A 24,710-nucleotide genomic window follows, 5' to 3' on the forward strand; every position below is an offset into this window, starting at 1 on the left:
TTTAACATTTTATTCATAAATGTAAATTTTCTTTAACATCGCCCAAATTAAATGATTTTTATTTGTGACTTATGACACTAAAAACTATTAACAATAAAAAAAAGTGTAAAAACTGTGAAATTGAATGACCACCTGATGAATGTAGCATAATCTACTCTTTACATTGAATTATGTATTACAGTATTTATATACACTAATTTTATTAGCCATTATTTATTCATCAATGATCGTTCTTTTATCTGTGGAACAAAAAGATATTTTGAGAAATGTCTCTGGGTTTTTATTTTTATCCATACAGTGTAAGTTAATTGGCTCACAATGTTCATTGGCTCACAGTGTTCATCAAAATATCTGTGAGTAAATGATGACAGAATTTGTATTTTTGGGTGGCGTAAAACACACAATTACAGATCATTAAGTGCACTGGTCAGACGTTGTGGTTCAGTTCTTTACTAAATGAAATCAGTGGAAATAGACAAGGTTCCATGTTTTGAAATACCGAATTACTTACAAATGTACATTTAGAAAAGTACTTAAAAATCTATTAACATAAATGTACACTGCTGTTTATAGCTCATGAGAACATTTTTATAATTGCAAGAGATAAAAAAAATAAAAATAAAACATTCACAGACTTTTGTCAGTAGTTTACATGAACATGTCCTGCTTCCACAAAACAAAACGAAGTTTATTTTTCAGCAATCAGCTTACTTTAAGTTGATATGGCAGGGTGAACCAACCTTCAATCTTTCAAGAAATACCAAACAGATTTATCAAAAAACTGCTGCACTTTCCAGAACAATGTTTTCTGATTGAGATCTATCAATGTACATGCTTATAACAAGATCAGCCTATGCTTGAACTTGTGCATATTTAAAGCTCCTGTCTTGCTCCTTTATTCTGCACCTTGAAGTCCATCTATAGCACAAACGTGCAGTTTGCGACTGCTCAGCAAACAGCTGATCTGCTCCTATCACTTGAACACAGTCTGCAGCCATGAGCTCTTGCTTTCCCTCTAAGAAAATCTGAATCAAAATCTCCACTTTTTTACTTCTGTTGTGTCGACTATCTCCACATATTTGCCCTTTTTTCCCCTCTAAATCTGCCGCTCCGTCCTCGTGACCTCCTGCATGCTTGGTCATAACTTCTGTCCCGAGCACTCGGTTCTGCCGCTCTACTCTCATACCCTTCTTCCTGAAGTAAACTCTCAGCGTTATCCCGCTGTGGATGTTTAAAACTGTTGCAGATGCTTGGCTTCTCTTCACGGATGCTGTCCTGTGCACCGTGGCCTTGCCTCGTGTCATGTGGCCCCTGTGCCCGGTCACACTCGCTGTGGGAATTGTGTCTGTGCACCTGGGAAGCGCTCAGATTAATCGGGCCTCCAGGTGGAGTGGGGAGTAGAGGACCGGATCGTCTTAAAGGCCGTATATTTGTCTGTCTCAGTTGGCGCTCAAAAGGTGCAGGTGGTTGCCCTAAGTTTTGAATCTCGCATGGATTTTGATGTGTTTTTGTAAAATGAGTGGTAGTGGAATGGTTGGGAAAACTAACTTCATTATGCTTGTCGAAACGCTCACAATTTTGAGGTGAAGGTCTTCTCGGTCCATGTAAATCAGGAGAGGGTTCTCTTTGGCCCAGAAACTGAGGTGCCCTCATCTGTTCATTCATTTGATGACCCCTTGCAAAAAACGTCCCACGAACGCCCCTTCTGTGTCCTCTAAACCCTCTTGGTGGACCTTTGATTTCAGGGTATCGCTGTCCTTCAAACTGGCTGTGCGGGTCTTGAGCGTGTGTCAGAGCCCGTCTTGGAAAACTAGTTTGGGTTCTTGGATCTTCTGCCTCCTCTGTAAACGTCTGAGGGCAGTCAGGGTTGTGTGGCTCACATATATCTTGGGGAGAAGCATGTCCACCCGCTTCAAAGCCCGAGGCCTGGCCCAAGCGAGGCCGTCTCAGTTTCCTCATGGACACAGGCGGGTGCTCTCCTGATGGCTTCCACTCATCAAACGGGGACGGTTGGAAACGCTCTCTGGGATCAGGAGGCCTGAAATCACCCTTGTGCACAGGGACAGGCCCTAATATTGACTCTCTTTGCTCAAACTGGACAGATTCATCCTTATGAAAGGTTTGCCCCTGCATGTAAGATCTAAACCTTTTGTGAGATACTCTACCAGTTTCAGGTTCTTCAGGAAAATTGCCTTCATGTAACTGGGCAGGACTGGCTTTCTGAGTTTGATGGACCTGGTCAGTCTCTTCGTGTGGAAATCTCCTGAGCATGTGGTGTGGATGTTGTTGGTGCTCAAACTTTTCATGTTCCCATGAGGAGAACTCCTCTTTTTGAGATACACAAGGTTGACTGCCGTGCATAAAAAAGCCGCCTCTTTTATTTCGAGGCAGTTCTCCACAGAACTGATCAGAGTCAGGTTGAGATAAACGTCTGTGTTGCGAATGGAAATCCCTTGGAGTGTGATCTCCTGAATGTAATTTGTCTGTCTCATTCTGTAAATAATTTGCTCTTTGAACTGACGGCATGCCTCTCTTTTGCTCAATCTGGCCAGGCTCAGGAAAGCGAGCCGTTCGGTTGTGTGGCGGTGGGTTAGATGGACCGATGGACTCATGGGGAAAAGTGTCAGTCTGAAATGTGTGTGTCTGTGATGCTGGTGTAACTCTGTGTAAAGGCAGGTCAGTCTCAGGCAGTAATGGTCCTTCTTTAGAGGACGAGTCGATTCTGCTTGGGGGAAAATGATTTCTCATTTCAGATCGGCTAGAAAACGGCTGGTTTTTGTCAAATGGCTTTTTTAATAGCAGCGGAGAACAATCTGGATTCTGGAATGTCTGAGGTCTGTGATCAGCCTCATGCTTTCTATTTAAAGAACCACCTTGCTGAACCCCTGCCAAATGTTTGTCTTTACCAGTACTCTGACTGTGTCCTGATGTGCGTTGCATGCCCTCCCTGCCTGGCAGCGGGTCAGATTCCTGCAGTGAGGATTGAGCACTGAGCTCTGAGGACAGTCCGGGCTCTTGCTGCTCGGTCTTTCGTGACGGGCCGCTGTCGTCCAGTGCAGACCTGTCCCTCCTGCTGGAGCGTGAGGGCGTGGAGTGACGACTCCTCCTCCGGGACCGCGAGGGTGAGGATGAGTCCCTGTGGGGGTGGTGCCGATGGCGTGTCCTCGAAGACGCCTCTCTCCTTCGGTCGCTGTAACTCCCCCGAGAGGAGCGCTCTGCAGACGGCCTGCTTCTGTGGGGTTTCTCCGGGACATCCTTCGAGGCTCTAGCTGTGTGCGATGCTCTTGAAGACGCTCGGTCTTTGTGTTCTGGCTTGTGTTCGGCCCACGACCTCCTTCTTGACGATGTGGACCTTCTGCTGCCTCCTTTTTTGTCGGTATTCTCTGAACGTGAGCATTTTGTGTCCTGTAGTTGTGCAGTTTCTGAAGTTTCTTTTGGCATTGCCGTATCAGAAGCTAATTTCTCTTTCTTTGCGATTAATAATTTGTTCACCAGTATATTCTTGCTCTCTTCCAGGTTTAATAATTTTTGTGCACTTTCTTTTTCTATAGCTTCGCATTCAGCAACATCAAATTGCACATCCTGGCTTGCTTTTCGACACATACGTGGATCCCTATTCTGATTAATCATTGGACAATAGGGTGCTTTTTCTACTTCTTCCTCTTCCTCTCTACCAAACACTGTTGGTGGCGACATCAGAGCATCAGAAACTGAGAAATGAGCCATGGAAACACCAATAGCCTCCTTCTGAAGCCGAAGACTTTCCGTCTGTTCTTCTAACTGTCTTTTCTGTTCCTCTATCTGCCTATTCAACTCTTCAAGAATTTTTTGCTGCTCAGAGAATGTTGTACTTGAGATTTTATCATTGTAATGGGGAACTTTATGTTCAGAGATGGGGGGTTTGTGAGGTAAAGAGTTACTTGTGAGGTAATTTTGTATCTCCTCGAACACAGTCTCATCCTCTGGATCATAGGCTACATCACTGGTAACCATAGAGGATTCTTCCGTATTTTTAGCCTCTGAGGTTTTGGGTATATTATTTCTGACAGTATGAACATTAGCAACTGCACTATACTCTTCCTCTGGGTCATACGGTCTATCATCATCATCCTCACCAAGGGCTGCAGATGAAACTTTAGGCTCCACAACATGGGTTGGACTAAAAGTAACCAGGGCCCCGTTAGACATTGCCGGATCATACTCCTCGGGATCGTAAGGCCTATCATCACCCAACTCCATTGGATCATCCTGTTTGCAGATCTGTTGACAAGGCTGAACCGTATCTGTTGACGAGCTTATATTACACTCTGTGGCATCAGAGGGTTGTTTCTTTTGACCAAATAACGTGTTAAGGATGGTTTGAAGTGGGGTGGTATTAGTGGAGTCTTTGGATGGGCCCTCATTGACAGAAGGGGTGGGTTTCGACACAGAAAACACTCTCGGGAGAGAAGATAGGGCACCCAGAGAGCATGATGAGTCTGGTAACCCAACTGAAGGTAAAGATCCAGAAGGATTTGAGTTGAGGAAGATATCATTATCAAAACCCTTAATGTTATGTGGTGCAAGATCATTTAGTGGGGTGGGTTTGCTGGTTTCCTTTTTATCCACACAAATCAAGGGCCTAGACTTCTTTTCACCAACATCTTGTGGCAATCCCTCAAGACGCTTCATTTTCTGACAGACTGCTAACCCCATTAGGATATTAGGGTGATCCTGTTCAAGTCCTAAGAGAAGTCATAACATAAAACGGTCAAAATCATTATCACCGGATGTCGAAACAGATCAGTATGTAATATGTGCATGATATACCTGGTCCCTCTATTGGAAGAAGTGCCGCAGGGATGGACTGTTTTGTAGAGAGCGGAATGAGGTAAAGATCTTTAATGCGTCTACAAATATTAGAAACAACCCCAAATCTCCTACGACTATTGAAATATGAGAACAGGGACACATATGCAACCTCCTCTTCCTCAGAGGCTGGGTGAAACCGGATTAATGACAGCTCCTGTATTCAAAGAAATAGTGCAAATAGATTTGATCAAGGGCATTTACCTACAGTAAATTACATGCATTTAATATATCAGTATTATTAATAATAAATTTGAGGTTATGGGCTTACCTTTGCCTCTGATGTCTTTATCAAATCAACATATTCCCAGACAGTTTGAGGTAATATCCTTCCTCCGACTTGTATAGTGTCTGGTAAGTCCTATACAGAGAAAATACATACATGTAACACTGGCCACATTTATACCACCTGTCATATACAGCATACTTCGAGAAAATATTTAGTACCAAGAAAATATTGTTAATGTTTTTGAAAGGAGTCTCTTCTGCTCACCAAGGCTGCATTTATTTGATTAAAGGACAAAAAACAGTAATATTGTGAAATATTACAATTTAAAACAGCTGTTTTCTATGTGAATATATAGAAGTGTAATTTATTCCTGTGATCAAAGCTGAATTTTCAGCATCATTACTCCAGTCTTCAGTGTCACATGATCCTCCAGAAATCTGTCTAATATGATGATTTGATGGTCAAGAAACGTTTCTCATTATTATCAATGTTTTTGTTAATTTTTAATCAAATAATTGCAGCCTTGGTGAACAGAAGAGCCTTCTTTTAGAAACATAAAAAATCTTACAGATCAAAAACTTTAAAAGGGCGATATAGTTCGTATAGTTATGTTTAAAAAGACCCACCTCTTTCAGAAAGTCGGGAGAGCCAGAAATTAAGTATCCCTTTGTGACAAATTTGGCCACAGTTGGCATGTTAAGAAAGCCTTTCCATAAAATGTTCTGTTTAGATAAAAACTGTCTTGTTCCTTTATCACAATCTGCCCGCCTTGAAAAAGAAAACCACATGATTAGAATGTATTAGTGCCATTTGTTTGGGCAATTATTGTATTATTTATTGTTGAAGTTACGTCCAAGCGATGTGTGCGTGCACCTTGTGGTTGAGCCGTATGAAGCGCCCAGTGAAGCTGGCGAAGGCTTCGTGAGGATAGACTTGGGCATCGGAGCGGGCGGGAGTACGGACACATGTGGTGTGTGTGTCTCTTTAACCGGCTCCAGCACAGGCCTGGCTGGCTGCGGGTGCTGGTGTGGGGTGGACACACACTCTGGGCCCGCAGACGAGGGCAGGGTCTGCCGGTACTGTGCTGTACGAGGATCTCTCCGTGAGAGGGACACAGTGGGAACTGCAGGGATCAGGACAGGAGAGAAGTCTGCAGCTGGCGACTGGGAGTCGAGGTCCTCCGCACTGGGAGAAGCCGGAGACTCGATGACTGCAGACTCGATGACTGCAGACTCGATGACTGCAGACTCGATGGCTGCAGACTCCATGGCTGCAGACTCCATGGCTGCAGACTCGATGACTGCAGACTCGATGACTGCAGACTCGATGACTGCAGACTCGATGACTGCAGACTCCAGCGCTTCAGCGTTCACGGCCTCAACACATGAAGACTGCTCCTTTTCTGTGTCATCCTTCATGGTCTTCATCTTGGGTTTCTTGGTTTCAGGATCATTATCAGATGATACTTGGCCTGCAGGTAAGACATATTTAAGTAACAAATTATACTGTGGCAACTTTATAACTGTTTTATTTTTTACTTTCTCTGGCCTTTTGCTTGACATGCAAGTTATGGAAGAAAGTTACAGATACTATTTGTTGAGTCTGTGGTTTGCAATACTTCTTATACTTGCAAGAAACTTCTTAAAGGGTCATCGGATGCTAAATTCACTTTTATATGGTGTTTTCATATAAATGTGTCTTTGCAGTGTGTGGACACAACCACCATACAATGAAAACAATCCATACACTGCTTTTTTTTTTATCCTCAAAAAGCCTAAACACTCTCAATAATCAGGCCGTTTTGATGTCATTCTGCTCATGCTCCACCCACGACCGCAGATGGACTGTCCTGTATTAGCGTATTTCACATACACTGAACAAAATTATAAACGCAACACTTTTGTTTTTGCCCCCATTTTTCATGAGCTGTACTCAAAGATCTAAGACTTTTTCTATTCACACAAAAGGCCTATTTCTCTCAAATATTAAGTCTGTGTAAATCTGTGTTAGTGAGCACTTCTCCTTTGCAGAGATCATCCATCTACCTCACTAGGGGTGTGCCATATCATACTGTCCACGATAATACCGGTATACATTTTTACATGATAAAAAAGTGTCATATCGCGATATCAATGATATAGCGACGCCATGACGTATGGCGCATTTACGTTCTCTAGCACGCACAACAACAACACCTGTCTGAGCGCGAGAGCAGCCTGTCAGCCTCCGATCACGATTTAGCAATTTCACAAACAGCTTGAGTGTTCAGCGGGGCTGCCGACGCGCGTCTTCTCTCGCGCGCGTTTAGGAGTCGGGACATGACTGAATGGTCTCTTGCACAATCGGGCCATCAGTGCATCGTAACTAAAGTTTATAATTTTCAAGTCTTCTTAATTCTTATCAGTTTAAACCATCAAGCGGTTTTAAACTATCCAGTAAGCTACTCGCATACTCTCTGAGAGAGTTGCTCTGCATGCATACATTGAGTAGCCTACAGCTCGCGAGAAACTAAAGTTATTTTTCGCGGATTATATCGCTTTAATGGGGGGAAAAACGCAAAATTGTGTAAAACTTCCGGTCTTGGTAAGTATACTCATAAACACAGTCTTGAGTAATGAGTAACAGCAATGGATCCGTGCACTAGCTGTAAAAGTGACAGCAGCCATAGGCTATGCGTCTGTCATTAATGTTGTCGTCAAAACAACAAAAGATAGCTTTAATTGTAATGAATGAGAATTATTAGCCTATGTATTTAATTTAATCAGGAAACAGAACTAAAAGACTGTGTTATTTTACACTTGATTACTTTATTATGTTTCTGTAGTATTTCTGAATACTGGTGTTAGACCTACACACATTTAACATTTAATTCAAAGATTGAAATCAAGCTTCCTTGTGTTGTGTAAACTCTTAACAACAAAATTACCACATTGTAAAAACGCAATGAGTGAGCAAACATTTAGGCGAGATAAACATACTAAGAAAATTTTCAACAACAACAAAAAAAATGTCTATATCGTCATAAATATCATGATCGCAAATATTCTTGAAATATCGTGATAGAATTTTGAGGCTATATCGCCCACCCCTACACCTCACAGGTGTGGCATATCAAGATGCTGATTAAACAGCATGATTATTGCACAGGTGCGCCTTAGGCTGGCCACATAAAAGGCCACTCTAAAATGTGCAGTTTTACTGTATTGGGGGGGGTCTAAAAACCAGTCAGTATCTGGTGTCACCACCATTTACCTAACGCAGTGCAACACATCTCCTTCGCATAGAGTTGATCTGCATGAATATGTGTTTTAGAAGGTCATACCTGTACATATCCTGCAGTTGAGGTCAAAGAGATGCTGTTTATGATCTGTAGTTGAGTCTTTCAACATGCTGCCGATCACACCTGGAGCGTTTGAGCTCGTTTCCCTCGCAGGAGTCGGCTTCAGTCGAGACACACGCAGCTTCTCTTCCTGAGGACACACAAATGCTTGAATGCTTAACTGATCAGAAGAACAGAAATGGCACTGGGCTCTAGCAGTGAAGAAGAAAATCTCCAATATACTCTTGAGATTGTGTAACCACACTGCAGTGGATGATCTGCAATGCGTTTGTCAAAGTCTTTTGTTAACATTGTCAAAAATGAATCTATAAGTCGTCACTATCGACTCACTGAGGTAGTGTTTGTGTTCAGTGCCTCTCCGATCATCTCTTCCTCATGAGCAGCAGCCGAAGGAGGTTTCTCCACATCCACAGAACAAGCGGATGAGGGCGATTTCTCCTTCACAGATGGGACAGCGGCGGACTCCTGTGGAGAACAGTCAAACACTGAAGCACTGTACATTACATTAACTCTTTTTTGACCAACAATTCTTTACCTCAACACATGTCATATCCTGCTGACTCAAATTAATGAGCCTGACTGAAGGCATGTTTCCTTTCAAAACCTGATGACACAGTTCCTGAAAACATCAACAGAATAAATGTATGACTTCACACACTATGAAAACAACATTTAAACGAAGTAACTTTGTGTACAAAGAAAATGTACGAAAACTGACCTTGTTTTTGGGATCTTTCAAGCTAAGGACGAGGCACTGGTGTTTATTCTTATATTCCTCATCTGTGGTGTAACACATATTGAACATCTCTTTCTCCATGTCCACTGCCAGCTTTTCAATTTCATTCTCACAAATGTTCAGATCATCACTCTGATTAAACCTAAACAAAAAGATAAAAGATGATATGTAGATTTTACCTTGATAAAAATGTTATTTTTTAAAGTCCCCCTGTAGTGAACATCCAGCTTTTAATGTTGTTTATATGTCTATGTGGTGTTTTTAATATGCTTTAAGACAAACCATGTGTAAATTCATAAGTCAACAGCATTGCTGAGTATTTTCTACTTAAAACTGCAGTGAACCAAAGACAGTCTCAAAAACACAGTTTGAAATCGCTGGTGTTTCTGACATCACAAACTACCTTGTAACCAATCAGATCAACGTGTGATCGTCAACGAGTGGATCACTGAGCTGAGTGAGTGAGTGAGTGAGTGAGTGGAGGCGGGGCTCATTTGCATATTCATAGAACCGCATATACTAAATGAGGCAAGGGTGTCGAGTAGTGCTGCACGATTAATAGTATCGCAATCGCGATGTCAAGCCAATGCGATTATATGACGCAAAATGCTACGCTTTTATATGAAATAAACAAATTAGGACTATTAACGCAATTAATGCAGCATCTGTTATTTTTGTCATCCTTTGGCTAGTGTTACATGATCCCGCTCTTATGCGAATGCTTTTGAACCATTCATGTGCCACAAGACAAAAGATCAAGACCAGTATCATGCGTACGCACAAGACAGCACGGCAGAATACAGTTCTCTATAAATAATGTATAAAATGGGGAGGGGGGTCATTTTTATCCAGACATCAATGGCTTATTGATCATTATAGGTGTTATCAATCATTTAGTTGTTGCTAGTTTGAGTTGAGAAATACACATTTCAGAATTATCACCATCTGTGTGAACATTTTGCTTTAGAACCAAGCAAGTTGACTCATGAAACCATTTGTTTATTATATCGCAATCGCATATCACAATCGCAATATTGACCTCAATAATCGCAATATGACATTTTCCCCAAATCGTGCAGCCCTAGTGTAGAGTTACATTCTAAATATTTTAAGGCATGAATCATTTTTTCGAGAATAATTTTGGCGATCAAAGATGCGTTTCAAGGGATAAAAGTATTGATATATTGTATATTAAATGATATATTGTATATTTTCTACAGAAAATAAACAACATCAATGTTTTCTTTTCTTTGGCTTTCAGGTTTTACAAATTATAATAAGACTTGAATGTCTATGACTGCCATGCACTACTATGATGTTGATATAATGCATTTTAATGAATTAAAAAAACAATTAATTATAAAAATTGTATTATATTGTTGTTTAATTAAATAAATAAAGTAATGATGTGTTCTCTCTGCAATGTATGCCCTATATAGCTGTTTTTAATGAACAGATTCAAATCTAATCTTAAATCTGGTTTCATGTGCACTGCGGTGACAGTAATCACGCTCTGTAAAGCATACTCCATTGCAGCCCTACTGTACCTTTACTAGCGATATAACACCAGCCTTTACTAGCGATATAACACCAGCCTTTACTAGCGATATAACACCAGCCTTTACTAGCGATGTAACACCAGCCTTTACTAGCGATGTAACACCAGCCTTTACTGGCGATGTAACACCAGCCTTTACTGGCGATGTAACACCAGCCTTTACTAGCCATATAACACCAAATATACAACATTATTCACAAGACGATCACGCTGATCCACAAGAAACCGTGTGTAACGTAAACTGTAAATGACTGTCATAAAACTCTGAACGCTGGCCACTGACGTCACTGCCATCGTATGAACGCTGGCCACTGACGTCACTGCCATCGTATGAACGCTGGCCACTGACGTCACTGCCATCGTATGATAGGCTGAGGTGCATCATGTGATCCAAGTCACGCTTTCTCCAATGGTAAGAGATACAGACCCTCTCATCTCCCTATAGTAGGACCAGGGCTGAATCCGAAATCACTCCCTAAACCCTCACTCACTATCCAGTTAGTCCATTAAAACAGTTCACTTGGAGGAAATGAAAATGAGTGCGTGAAGTCGGAGCATACATTGTTTGTACACTCATTATTACGGTCCATTGTGGGATAGAATGAGTGCACTCAACGTCCACTATAGTTTCGGACACCACTACAAATGAATGTCCCCCTCAAATACTGCCCTATATGAGTGTATAGGGGGCGATTTGAGATTCAGCCCCTCTGGGTTTCTGTTACTCCTGAAGACCTTGATCACCTGGCTCAGGTGTTTGCTAATCTCTGCGGGACAGTGGCCCTCCAGGAGCACTGATGGCTCACGCTAGGCTCAGGCGTCTGCTAATCTCTGCGGGACAGTGGCCCTCCAGGAGCACTGATGGCTCACGCTAGGCTCAGGCGTTTGCTAATCTCTGCGGGACAGTGGCCCTCCAGGAGCACTGATGGCTCACGCTAGGCTCAGGCATCTGCTAATATCTGCGGGACAGTGGCCCTCCAGGAGCACTGATGGCTCACGCTAGGCTCAGGTGTCTGCTAATCTCTGCGGGACAGTGGCCCTCCAGGAGCACTGATGGCTCACGCTAGGCTCAGGCGTCTGCTAATCTCTGCGGGATAGTGGCCCTCCAGGAGCACTGATGGCTCACGCTAGGCTCAGGCATCTGCTAATTTCTGTGGGAGAGTGGCCCTCCAGGAGCACTGATGGCTCACGCTAGGCTCAGGCGTCTGCTAATCTCTGCGGGACAGTGGCCCTCCAGGAGCACTGATGGCTCACGCTAGGCTCAGGCATCTGCTAATCTCTGTGGGACAGTGGCCCTCCAGGAGCACTGATGGCTCACGCTAGGCTCAGGCATCTGCTAATCTCTGTGGGACAGTGGACCTCCAGGAGCACTGATGGCTCACGCTAGGCTCAGGCATCTGCTAATCTCTGTGGGACAGTGGCCCTCCAGGAGCACTGATGGCTCACACTAGGCTCAGGCGTCTGCTAATCTCTGTGGGACAGTGGCCCTCCAGGAGCACTGATGTCTCACGCTAGGCTCAGGCATCTGCTAATCTCTGCGGGACAGTGGACCTCCAGGAGCACTGATGGCTCACGCTAGGCTCAGGCATCTGCTAATCTCTGCGGGACAGTGGACCTCCAGGAGCACTGATGGCTCACGCTAGGCTCAGGCGTCTGCTAATCTCTGCGGGACAGTGGCCCTCCAGGAGGACTGATGGCTCAGGCGTCTGCTAATCTCTGCGGGACAGTGGCCCTCCAGGAGCACTGATGGCTCACGCTAGGCTCAGGCATCTGCTAATCTCTGTGGGACAGTGGCCCTCCAGGAGCACTGTTGGCTCACGCTAGGCTCAGGCATCTGCTAATCTCTGTGGGACAGTGGCCCTCCAGGAGCACTGATGGCTCACGCTAGGCTCAGGCATCTGCTAATCTCTGTGGGACAGTGGCCCTCCAGGAGCACTGATGGCTCACGCTAGGCTCAGGCATCTGCTAATCTCTGTGGGACAGTGGCCCACCAGGAGCACTGATGGCTCACGCTAGGCTCAGGCTTTTGCTAATCTCTGTGGGACAGTGGCCCTCCAGGAGCACTGATGGCTCACGCTAAACTCAGGCATCTGCTAATCTCTGTGGGACAGTGGCCCTCCAGGAGCACTGATGGCTCACGCTAAGCTCAGGCATCTGCTAATCTCTGTGGGACAGTGGCCCTCCAGGAGCACTGATGGCCCACGCTAGGCTCAGGCGTCTGCTAATCTCTGTGGGACAGTGGCCCTCCAGAAGCACTGATGACTCACGCTAGGCTCAGGCATCTGCTAATCTCTGTGGGACAGTGGCCCTCCAGGAGCACTGATGGCTCACGCTAGGCTCAGGCATCTGCTAATCTCTGTGGGACAGTGACCCTCCAGGAGGACTGATGACTCACGCTAGGCTCAGGCATCTGCTAATCTCTGTGGGACAGTGGCCCTCCAGGATCACTGATGGCCCACGCTAGGCTCAGGCGTCTGCTAATCTCTGTGGGACAGTGGCCCTCCAGGAGCACTGATGGCTCACGCTAGGCTCAGGCATCTGCTAATCTCTGTGGGACAGTGGCCCTCCAGGAGCACTGATGGCTCACGCTAGGCTCAGGCTTTTGCTAATCTCTGTGGGACAGTGGCCCTCCAGGAGGACTGATGGCTCACGCTAAGATCAGGCATCTGCTCATCTCTGTGGGACAGTGGCCCTCCAGGAGCACTGATGGCCCACGCTAGGCTCAGGCATCTGCTAATCTCTGTGGGACAGTGGCCCTCCAGAAGCACTGATGGCTCACGCTAGGCTCAGGCGTTTGCTAATCTCTGTGGGACAGTGGCCCTCCAGGAGCACTGATGGCTCATGCTAGGCTCAGGCATCTGCTAATCTCTGTGGTACAGTCGCCCTCCAGGAGCACTGATGGCCCACGCTAGGCTACAGCGTCTGCTAATCTCTGCAGGACAGTGGCCCTCCAGGATCACTGATGGCTGACGCTAGGCTGCTTCTGAATTCTCAAACACATGCAACCCCGTTTCCAAAGCCTGAATGCAGACTTGAATTTAGCAGTTCATCAAATCACGCACTGGCGTGTTCAGGTGTGATGCACGTTAAGGGTTAGTATTCACAAGGAAATGTGGTTGATACGTTTCAGAAATGATCTTGCGGGCTACATGAAATGAGGTGGTTTGACATGCACTAGGGTATAAGACAACTATTCCATGAATGATTCAATAGACTTCAAGAGATGATGAAGGTGGTGCTCTGTCACTGAGTAACATTTGTTACAGGATATTTAGTTTAAATTAAGACATTTCTTCCTCTAACCTCATGAGCAAGACTTTACTGAGCTCGCGGCGCATGTTTTGTCTGATCAGGAGAGGACTGTCCAGCACAGGGTCGTCCGCTAAGGATCCGCAGCTCAGGGACTCGGCAGGGGTCTTGCACTCAGACGGCTTCTTGGAGAACGCTGAAGGGCTTTTGCTGAGAGCCCCTTTGAGCAGCTCCAGTCGAGGAGAGCCTGGCATGGTTTTCTTGGCTCTGGCTGGCGTGGACCTCTTGATGAGCGGGGCTGTGGGAGTCTCCTCAGAGGAGGGCCGGTCCCGGGTCGGGTCTGAAGGCTGGGCTGTGCTGGTGCTGCACTCAACCTCAGCTGGGGTTTTAATGGCTGGAGAGAAGGAAACAGAATAAAGAGAAGGATATAAAGATTTAAAACAAGAAGCATTTGGGGGGGGGGGGGCACACAATTGATTATGTATTTTTAAAAGTCTGGGTAAGGACGCTTTTAAGAAGCAAGCCCATTTTGGGACGAATTATGAAATCTTTTTACAAAAATAGTTGCTTTAAAAACGTCACTGTTTGCTGAAAAACTGGGCTCACCAGTAGTTGAAGGAGCAATGAATCGTTGAAGCAAAGATGTGCATGTTCAGACCTTTTTGGGCACTTTCACACTTGGTCACACAATTTGACCAAATCCTACGCCGTCACTAATGGTTCGCTGACGTGATTTAGGACTTTGGCTTGATCTTTAAAGTCTGCTCAACACCGTCCGCCATGTCTCCAAAACAAGACAACAGATGTGTGCATTATTCGCCAATTAAAAAGTCAGCATTTAGCTTTTGTGTTCAAAAAACACCACTGCAAAACCCAACTGTACATAATGATCTCCTTGACCTCAATTCAATGTGTATTGTCGCACGAATAACTATTGTAGTGTATTAGGTAAACTTCTGCTTTTAAAAAGTTTTTCAGTAAAATAATAAAACATTTTAAATCAACTAAACTGACTCTTCCACAAAATGGCAGAATCCACTGGTGAAAGCTTCATCAATGCCACGAGAATACGACAGAGACACACAGCATCTTCTACAATACAACTGTTTTCGTCACAACGTAATCTACTAACTTTCATCCCTTGACAAACACCGGCTCTTCTGCGCTTCTCATTTGTTTGTGGAAAAGAGCCTGTTTATGAGAGCTTGCATGTTTTCTAACATAAGGCTTTTTACAAATCAAAACTCTTGTACCTGAATACACGAGAAAGCTACACAACACAGAAACACAAAACATCGGCAGACCACCGTTTAAATGGCACTGACGCCGTGTTTTGTAGTGTGATGCCGCCCGTATGTGCATGTGAAGTGTTAACAAAACAGGATCCAAATTCATTTGTGTATTGCTGGTGCTTTAAAGAGATGAAATGCTGTAGAAGTGCATACAAAGGAGGTATTTTGTTGTTATGTTAAAACACTAAAATAGAACTAAATGCATGATCAATTTTGGGATTTTTGACAAATTATTGGTGAAGAAACTAATCTTTTAAAAGCATTTTGAAACAAAAGTTGACGTGAAATATAACACACTGTGGCAGTACTTGATCTTAGCTGTGGATACTAGCATTTGACCAGTTAGTCCATCTAACACAGTGCTTTGACAATGACTTAATGTCCCCGTTTCATAAGCGACTGTGAAGATTTCTTCAAATAATAGTGTCTGTAATGTGGTCGCCTGTGCAGCTTTCATTGATCAGCTGGAGTCACTTCAGTGTTAATTTAGTTCTGTTGATTAACTGTAAAGTTCATCGATTCTTGAATGAGTTAATCTATAAAGCAGTTCTGGAGAAAACGGTGATGTCATCGTCCAGCTCAGTTCAGTTCTCATCCAATAGTGTCAGTGCAGGCAGATCAGTGATATTGATGAATATTAAATGACTTTTAAATGAAGGAATCAGAGTAAATACTTACCTTGAAGTGTGTGTGTGTGTGTGTGTGTGTGTGTGTGTGTGTGTGTGTGTGTGTGTGTGTGTGTGTGTGTGTGTGTGTGTGTGTGTGTGTGTGTGTGTGTGTGTGTGTGTGTGTGTGTGAGAGACGGAGTATGTTTACATACACCATCACCAACACGCTGATAACTATGTGATAAAAAAAAAGTTTAATTAAAAAATTCAAGAAAACAGTTTATAATGCTTTAAAAAATATCAGTATTGACGAGACAAGGTAGTTTTACAACTGTGATAAATATGCGAGTGATGTTAAATAATGCATTAAAACTCACATAGTACTCCAAAATGTCCCAATATGAGAACATTTTTTATAATCTCTTGGGTGAAGAAATAGTACAATACATGTCCTCCTCCCCAACTGAAACATGGCTGGAGGCGCTGAACTCTGCAGTACAGATGATTTCCACGTATGCACTTTTAAGAAGATTTAAAAACTCGGGTTAAGGTGTTTGAATGCTGGGCGAAACCCTGGCTGTGTCGATCGCTCTATGCTCAAGACATTCATGACTGTACACAGATAAAGGAAGAGAGTTGCCATGTTTACATGAGCATGCGCACTGGCGGCTTATGAATGTGTGTAAACGCTCAGAGAGAGAGCGAGCGAGAGAGCATTGCTTGTGTCTGAAGAGAGCACATGATACGTACTGGGTTTGTACTCTACAGCAGGAGTTGGTGGTGTGGTTGGCAGCTCAGCCTCTGAACACAGGGACTCTTCGCTCTTGCTCGCGTGCTCTTCCTGCGCAGGCTTACTGATCTTCACCTTGAAAAGCTTTGCAAGAAATGACCGCTTCTCGCTCTGAAATGTGAAAGCATATTAACACTGGTTACATAGAGAAACAAAGACTCAATTCAAGAAGTGATTCAAAATGTGATTCCACAACATAAGTGTATTTTTCTTTTCTTTTTATTAATCATTTAAATGCATTATATTATTTTAAAGTGACACTCCTCAATAGTTCACTTCACCATATACTATATATATTTATTATATATATGTATTTGTGTGTTTATATATATATATATATATATATATATATATATATATATATATATATATACATATATATATGTAACATACACGCAGTATATACACAAACAATATATATTTGTTTATTTTGTGTGTGTGTGTGTGTGTGTTTCACATATAAACTCAGCTAAAAAGAAAGTCCTCTCACCATTAACTGTTTTCATTTCAAGCAAATGTTTTAACGTGTAAATAAACGTGCTCAGTTTGTCTCATTTGTTAAATCTTTAAGTTTATTTCACAGGCAGCCAGACTGTAAAAGCGAGTCCCTGAACCGAGGATCGATCTGATAAGCAGTGGTCAGTCTCGGGTCTCCTGGTCCTCATGGACTGAGCCGGATCTGCCAGACGCTCCTCCACTCACGCTGGTGTACAGCTGTTCTTCTGTCTCGCTGTAACACTGCCTCAGACGGTCTCTGACATACACACACTGCAGTTTAGTGCGGTGTTGGAGAGTCTGCCGTCTCAGTACTCCTGCAGCGGCTCTATGGCAGGATTACGCAGGTCGTCAGGCACTCTGGCCATCTTTCTCCTGATGTCAGTAGAAAGGTCTCTTAACTGTCCTAAGTTACTGTAACTGTGACTTTATCTACCACCAGTACACTGTTAGGGTTTTAAAGTCCCCGCTGTGGTGAACATCCAGCTTTTAATGTTGTTTATATGTCTATGTTGTGTTTTTAATATGCTTTAAGACAATCCATGTGTAAATTCATAAGTCGACAGCATTGCTGAGTATTTTCTACTTAAAACTGCAGTGAACCAAAGACAGTCTCAAAAACACGGTTTGAAATCGCTGGTGTTTCTGACGTCACAAACTACCTTGTAACCAATCAGATCAACGTGTGATCGTCAACGAGTGGATCTCTGACCTGAGTGAGTGAGTGGAGGCGGGGCTCATTTGCATATTCATAGAATCATGAATACTAAATCAGGCAAGGGTGTCAAGTTAGAACCAAGCTATTTTAAGGCATGAAGTCATTTTTTTCTAAGGAAAAAACATTTAAATATGTAATTTTGGTGATAAAAGATGATAAAATTATTGACCACAAGGGGGTTTTAAAGGGTCATGAAACCCTAAACCAAATTTTCTGAGATTTTAACAGATGTGTGTTGAACACCATTGAAAACAATGTTAGCATCTGTTAGATTTAATAGAAGGGTGAAAATGGTTAAACTTGTTTTTTTTCGCTACTTTCGTCTTCCGGGTTTAAAATCTTCATCGTGTCTTCAGAGCACTGTAATGAGACTGAGTTTTCATATCCTATGAGAAGACACGTCTCTTAATTATTCATGACACCACGTGGATCTTTCCAATGACAGAAATGTCAAACTGTGATATCGCGTAGTAGAGGAGAGAGACAATCATGGGACGCAAGTGTTTGTTTTCGTGGTGCAAAAGTCAAAGTTGGTTGAATATGTTTCCCCGCGATGCTGCCAGGGCTAGACTCTGGCTCCGGGCAGTGTGTTGGCCATCAACCACGGACACATCTAATCTGTACGTGTGCCGCAAACATTTTACCCGAGAGAGCTTCGAGAACTGGAGAATGGTGGACTTCGACCTTGCTGGCGACCAATGCAAGTTACGTCTTGCGAGTAATGCGGTACCAAGTCCCGAGGACTTGTCTATCCCTTCAGAGATGTGTGTGTGTCTAAAATGTAACCTGCACCGCCGTCTATTATGTCACTATTTAGCCCTGGGGATTCAGGAGGAGAGAAGTCCTGCACCTCCACAGAGCCCTGCGCACTTGCGCCACTGCAAATGTCTGTCATTGTCCATCTTTATTATTGGGGTTCAGGGGGCGCGTAGATCTATAGGCTATGCAGTGGAAAATTAATTATTTTCAAATATAGGCATTTATAATGTGTATATAAACAACTACATATTTTATAATGACATTAAAACATATTCATGTACATGTATAATTATAAATAGAATTACAATTACTGTAGGCTAATATATGTAGCAGGACATTCAGTTACTTTTGAAAGGACAATAATAAAGTGTCAGTGTATTTCATTAGACTTTAACTTTGCCAGCTATAAAAAAATCTAGCATTTCCTCATGTTTTACCACTGATTTTTAGTGACAGTCGATATGCATGGGCCACTGCTGATGACAGTTCCCTCCTCCCCCGCCACACCACACCCACACCATCCACGCCCATTTAAGTTGCATTTTTCAAAAAGATTGTGAGCTAGACTTGAGCTGAAAGAGGGGACAGGGCTCCAGACTAACTTTTTTCACTAGGAGCGCTGTAGCCCCTGACTGAAATTTTATGAGCGCAAGCAGAAAATGTAGGGGCACACCTTAAATCAGCTTGCAATGCAATTATTAAAATTTCCCCCAAAATAACTGTAATACTGACAAATTCTTTAATAATAGACAACGTACAGATATTACAATGTGCAGTTTTATTTTAAGTTCACAGACTCCAGACTAACATCTGAGGGCCGCCGCACCAAGACACTGAGCTCTACAACACAGATCTGCAGCACTGGGGCTGACAATAAAGCAGAGCTTAATTTAGGGTGTCGATGAAATAAACTTTATTATCATTCATAATATCTTAATATAAATTAAAAAGCAAAACCCGAGTAAAAAAAAAAAATGTTAGGGAGTGAAAATAGCCAATAAGCATCCTACTGTTTACAATAGTAATTTATTTTAATTTTAAATAAGGGTTTAAATAAGAGTTCTCTTACGAGAGGTTCTCTCGTATTGTGTAAGTTTAGCTTACGCTACGCGAAAGATTCATCTTCTCGAGATACTGAAGCCAAAAAATTATCCTTAATTTTGTATTCCTTGTCAACGCAGTGCAGCAGCTAGCAGACCTAGAGCAGGCCATCTCGCGTGCTCATTGGCTGCCCTGCGGGCAACTGCTGCAGCCTACCAGTGAACCCGGCGTGACGTCACGCCCAATGAAGGGCGCCCGCGCCTTCATAGCGTCACAGCCCGCAAGAATGGGCGTGGCTTAGCGTATAACACTAGGGGCTGTAGGCTGACTTCCCTGATTTTCGTCTCTTCAGCGAGCTCTTCGCATCGCTGGATCTGAGAGAAGCCACCGCCGCCGTCGAACAGCGGACAGCCAGCTTAGGAGAGCGCTGAGGAAGCCGGCCGTCTTCGCCACCTTCAGCCATCCGTGCGAGCTACGCTATCCGGCGACGTATCCTTTACCTTGCTAAAACCTATTCTAAAACCTATTCTAAAAGAGCAGCGAGTGTCTTTTTTAAGACGCCTCGCACTTCCGGCTGTGAAGCGCTTCCGCTGTCGACCCTGCGGGCTCGACTCGAAGCCTTCAACACCCCCCGCCTCTCCTCACCGACGCGCAGCTGCCGCTCACGAGCCTCACTGCCGTCGCATCTGAGAATGAGGCCGAGGGACACGTACGAGCACGCGGCTAGCTCTCTTTACGTTACAAGAGAGCTACCCCGCCCACGTGTCCCCGTTCGCGCGTCATGCAGAGCCCTCTCGAGCTCTCTGCATGACCCGGACGGGCATCATCTGTGTTACATGTAGGTCCCGTGCCCACTACCCGTGCGCGCGCCCTCGTACAAACACTGTTCCAGTTCTGCTCCCGAGCACGCGGCTAGCTCTCTTTACGTTACAAGAGAGCTACCCCGCCCTCGCGTCCCCGTTCGCGCGTCATGCAGAGCCCTCTCGAGCTCTCTGCATGACCCGGACGGGCTTGCGCGCCGCCGTCGAAATGTCTCGCCATGTCAGTCCCCTTAGATAAGGCTACTGCAGTGGTGTATTTGGCAGCCAACGAGCCGGTAATGCAACCCGCTCGCCTGCACACATCCGCCGTTCTCGCGGCAACCCCAGAGACATCTCACGTGAGTATAATGTCAGATTAAGAATATAAGTTACGTGCCCGCTCACGAGCGCTCACGCTTACTAACAGACACATCACCTCCGAAAAGACGTGCGTGTTTAAGTTTATTCCCTGTCAGTCCCCTTCAAACAGGCTACTGCAGTGGTTCAATTAGCAGCCAACGAGCCGATCTGTTGACCCTCTCGCCTGCACACAAACGCCGTTTTCTGGGCAACCCAGAAATCTCTGCAATCTGACGAAACGCCTCCTTATTTGGTCTCCGATGCACCTGCGCTCGCTGAGGGCGGCGCATGTGCCTGGCCATTTGAACGAGGGCCCAGACAAACTGTCCAGGGACAATGTTCCCCCAGGGGAATGTTCCCTGCACCCCAAACGGTCCAGAAACTGTGGCGCCTATTTGGCAGAGTGGAAGTCGACCTATTTGCGTCAAAAGACAACGCTCAATGCGCGACGGTCTGTTCGAAGGACGAGGATGCGCTGGCCCAGGTTTGGCCCAGCCTCCCGCTATATGCTTTCCCTCCGGTCTATCTGTTGCCACAGGTGATCAAGAGAATCAGGGAAACGCGCCACTCGGTGCTCCTCATAGCCCCGCGTTGGGAGAATCAGATTTGGTTCCCGGAACTAGCAGGGCTGTCACATACAGCTCCGTGGCCGAATCCGGTGAGGGCAGATCTCCTCTCTCAGGCTCGCGGCACGATCTGGCATCCCAATCCAAAGCGCTGGTCTATGCATTTATGGTTGATCAACGGGTACTCGTTGCCCTGCCAGAAGGAGTGATGAACACGATCACGCAGTCTAGAGCCCCTTCCACGAGAAGGCTCTATGCGTCTAAATGGTCGGTGTTCTCTGGATGGTGCACCGACAGAGATCTGGAACCGCGGACATGCGGGGTGGCGCATCTGCTCACCTTCCTACAAGAGCTGTTGGATAAGGGAAGGTCCCCATCCACGCTCAATGTATCCGTGGCGGCCGTGGCAGCGTTCGCAGAATCGACGCACGGCCAGTCATTGGGAAGACACGAGTTGGCCATACGCTTCCTTAGAGGAGCTAGAAGGATGAATCCGCCGCGCCCCCCGTCGGTTCCCATATGGGATCTTTCATTGGTCCTCGAGGCCCTGAAAGCTTTTCCATTTGAACCACTAGACACCGTGGGGTTGAAATATCTATCACTGAAAACCGTCTTTCTGACTGCACTGTCGTCAGTAAAATGTGTAGGGGACCTGCATGTGCTGTCTGTCAGCGCGTCGTGTCTTGAGTTCGGACAGAATGACTCTAAAGTCATCCTCAGACCTAGACATGGCTATGTCCCTAAAGTGATGGGCACTCCATTCAGAGCGCAAGTTATTTCGTTGTCAGCTCTCCCAGCATCTGACAGCGAAGGTGATGTGAATCTCCTCTGCCCTGTCAGAGCGCTGAGGTTTTACATTACGCGCTCCGCCTCCTTCAGGCGTTCGGAACAGCTTTTTGTTTCGTTTGGTGGGCGCACCAAGGGTCTCGCCTCCTCGAAACAGAGCCTGTCCAGATTGATAGTAGACGCTATAGCGGCCGCTTACGCGTCAAAAGGTCTGCAATGCCCTCTGGGCATCAGGGCTCATTCCAATAAGGCGTGGCCTCTTCGTGGGCATGGTCCAGTGGAATTTCTATCCATGACATATGTGTAGCGGCGGGCTGGAGCTCCCCGTCTACCTTTGTCAGGTTTTATAACCTAGAAGTTCCTGCCTTGCAGGCTAAACTGTTGTCAGTCTGAAGGAGAGGTGTATTCTGCCCAGATCTCCTGCTCAGATCACTCTCACATGACTCAGCTCTCCTGGTTGAGCTGCACCTAGTAGGGTGTGTGCCATGTGCCTATACAGACCGGCGCGCTGCTCTGTATTCCCTATGTGTGCTTATGTACAAGTGATGGCCCGCGTGGCTGGCCACCTTATTTTTTCCACTTATGGGGTTCCCCTGAAAGCTCGGGGTCTCATGTGGATGCTTGGCGCGCACGGCGTTGACAAAGTGTTCCCTTAGCGTAAGCTAAACTTACGCAATACGAGAGAACCTCTCGTAAGAGAACGATACTCAGTTACTAGCGTAACCTCGGTTCTCTCTAGAGAGGGAACGAGTATTGCGTAACCGGGCGTGCTCGCGCCACGAGCGACTTCGCTTCAGTCGACGAAAACCAGGGAAGTCAGCCTACAGCCCCTAGTGTTATACGCTAAGCCACGCCCATTCTGGCGGGCTGTGACGCTATGAAGGCGCGGGCGCCCTTTATTGGGCGTGACGTCACGCCGGGCTCACTGGTAGGCTGCAGCAGTTGCCCGCAGGGCAGCCAATGAGCACGCGAGATGGCCTGCTCTAGGTCTGCTAGCTGCTGCACTGCGTTGACAAGGAATACAAAATTAAGGATAATTTTTTGGCTTCGGTATCTCGAGAAGATGAATCTTTCCCGTAGCGTAAGCTAAACTAACGCAATACTCGCTCCCTCTCTAGAGAGAACCGAGGTTACGCTAGTAACCGAGTATCGTTTTCCTACATCTTAATTTTAGTTTTTAGGACAATCTTTGAAGGATGAAAAAAAAATTTGTTGGTCATCACATTAAAAATAACATTTATGATATTATAGTTTTGAAGTGCTGGAAAAAGATGTGTAGTACTTGTAAGCGTTTGACTATTTCTGTCACAATACCATAGTAATGTTTAGAGTTACCACATTAGCATAAATGGATTTATTGATTCGTGTTCAAGTTCAAGCGTTTCTCCAGGTTTCCACGTCAGCGCTGATCTATGGTTTAACAGAGACCTCTGCGCTGAATCGGAGTGTTTCTCACTGGATCTCGCCGCAATGATGTTATAATTTCTGAGGCGAAGTCAAGGGATTTCTTCACTGGATCTCCTAGTAACAGTGTCACGTGATCGAGATCGGCACGCTGCGCTCTCTATTATTGGTCCGAACTAATAAACGGTCCGTGAAATGAGTAGCGCATTTTCGTTCCACTTTCATTTTGTTTGCATTCGCTGCTCGGCAACGTTGTGGTCGCGCCAGTGCAACCTAAATAAATATTTGCTCGCTCCGGCAGGAAAAATGGTCGCAAAATGTAACCAATTGGTCGCAGTCTGGAGCCCTGGGGGGGTTTCATGACCCTTTAAGGACTGTTCCTCCGGAGCATAAGTTAATGTAGCAACAATGACAAGAAAGCACCACCAATACTGTGTCTGGAATTGCCTCATATAGTGCACTATTTCTGTCATGTGTAGTGGTGGTGTTCGAAACTACAGATGACATTATCCAGTGTCTTTTAGCCCAGGTTAATAATGTCGACAACGTTTTTCTGTACTGACAGTTTTCCTAGGGAATATTATTTTTTCCCAAGGTTTCAGGGGCTTTCAGGGCCCCAACGTTAAAAGCGCATGAAATTTGCCACGTCAGAGTCGTCGGCCATTAGGTCGTGGCAGAAGCTGTATAAATGGGATAACAGGGGTGGGAGACTGTGTGAAACTCTGTATATACATCTTTCACACAGACATAATCTCCGCCCAACAAGAAGTCATCCATTTTGTTGTTCATGAAAAGTGAATGCAGTCACCTTTAAATTCTTCTTCATGTCATCAAACTTTATCAATATTCTGTACAAATTTGAATGATTAACCATTAACCTAGTTTTAATATCGTGCACACTTTCATCATGGCGAGGCAATACATATAAGGCAAAAAAAAGAAGAAACAGAAAGTGTCACAGCGACAAGCACATGCAGACTTTTTAGTAACATACACTATATTGCCAAGAGTTTTGGGATATCTGCCTTTGCAAAATTAATTGCACTGAAACCGCAGAAGTAGATAACGCACATTATTCCAGGAAATCCCTATCACTGTAGCTGAATAAACAGAAGATTGAAACACTTTGAT

At 44.8% G+C, this 24,710-nt stretch overlaps 1 protein-coding gene across 1 annotated transcript in view; it reads right to left on the bottom strand.

Moving 5' to 3' along the window:
- Positions 1-434: 434 nt before the first annotated feature.
- The window catches only part of LOC143733366 (uncharacterized), a 39,261-nt gene continuing 14,985 nt past the window's right edge, over positions 435-24,710 (bottom strand). Inside the window, exons 5-15 of the mRNA XM_077225058.1 lie at positions 16,611-16,761; positions 14,015-14,354; positions 9,136-9,295; positions 8,953-9,036; positions 8,748-8,882; positions 8,400-8,547; positions 5,951-6,548; positions 5,704-5,845; positions 5,120-5,209; positions 4,810-5,005; positions 435-4,724 (exon numbers count right to left, since the gene is read on the bottom strand). Coding sequence (XP_077081173.1) covers positions 1,066-4,724; positions 4,810-5,005; positions 5,120-5,209; positions 5,704-5,845; positions 5,951-6,548; positions 8,400-8,547; positions 8,748-8,882; positions 8,953-9,036; positions 9,136-9,295; positions 14,015-14,354; positions 16,611-16,761 — 5,703 coding nt within the window. The 3' untranslated portion in view covers positions 435-1,065. The remainder of the gene's footprint in view (positions 4,725-4,809; positions 5,006-5,119; positions 5,210-5,703; positions 5,846-5,950; positions 6,549-8,399; positions 8,548-8,747; positions 8,883-8,952; positions 9,037-9,135; positions 9,296-14,014; positions 14,355-16,610; positions 16,762-24,710) is intronic.

This window comes from Siphateles boraxobius, unplaced genomic scaffold (assembly GCF_051911475.1).
Source record: "Siphateles boraxobius isolate OS27281-9 unplaced genomic scaffold, OSU_SipBor_1 99, whole genome shotgun sequence".
Lineage (NCBI taxonomy): Eukaryota > Metazoa > Chordata > Actinopteri > Cypriniformes > Leuciscidae > Siphateles > Siphateles boraxobius.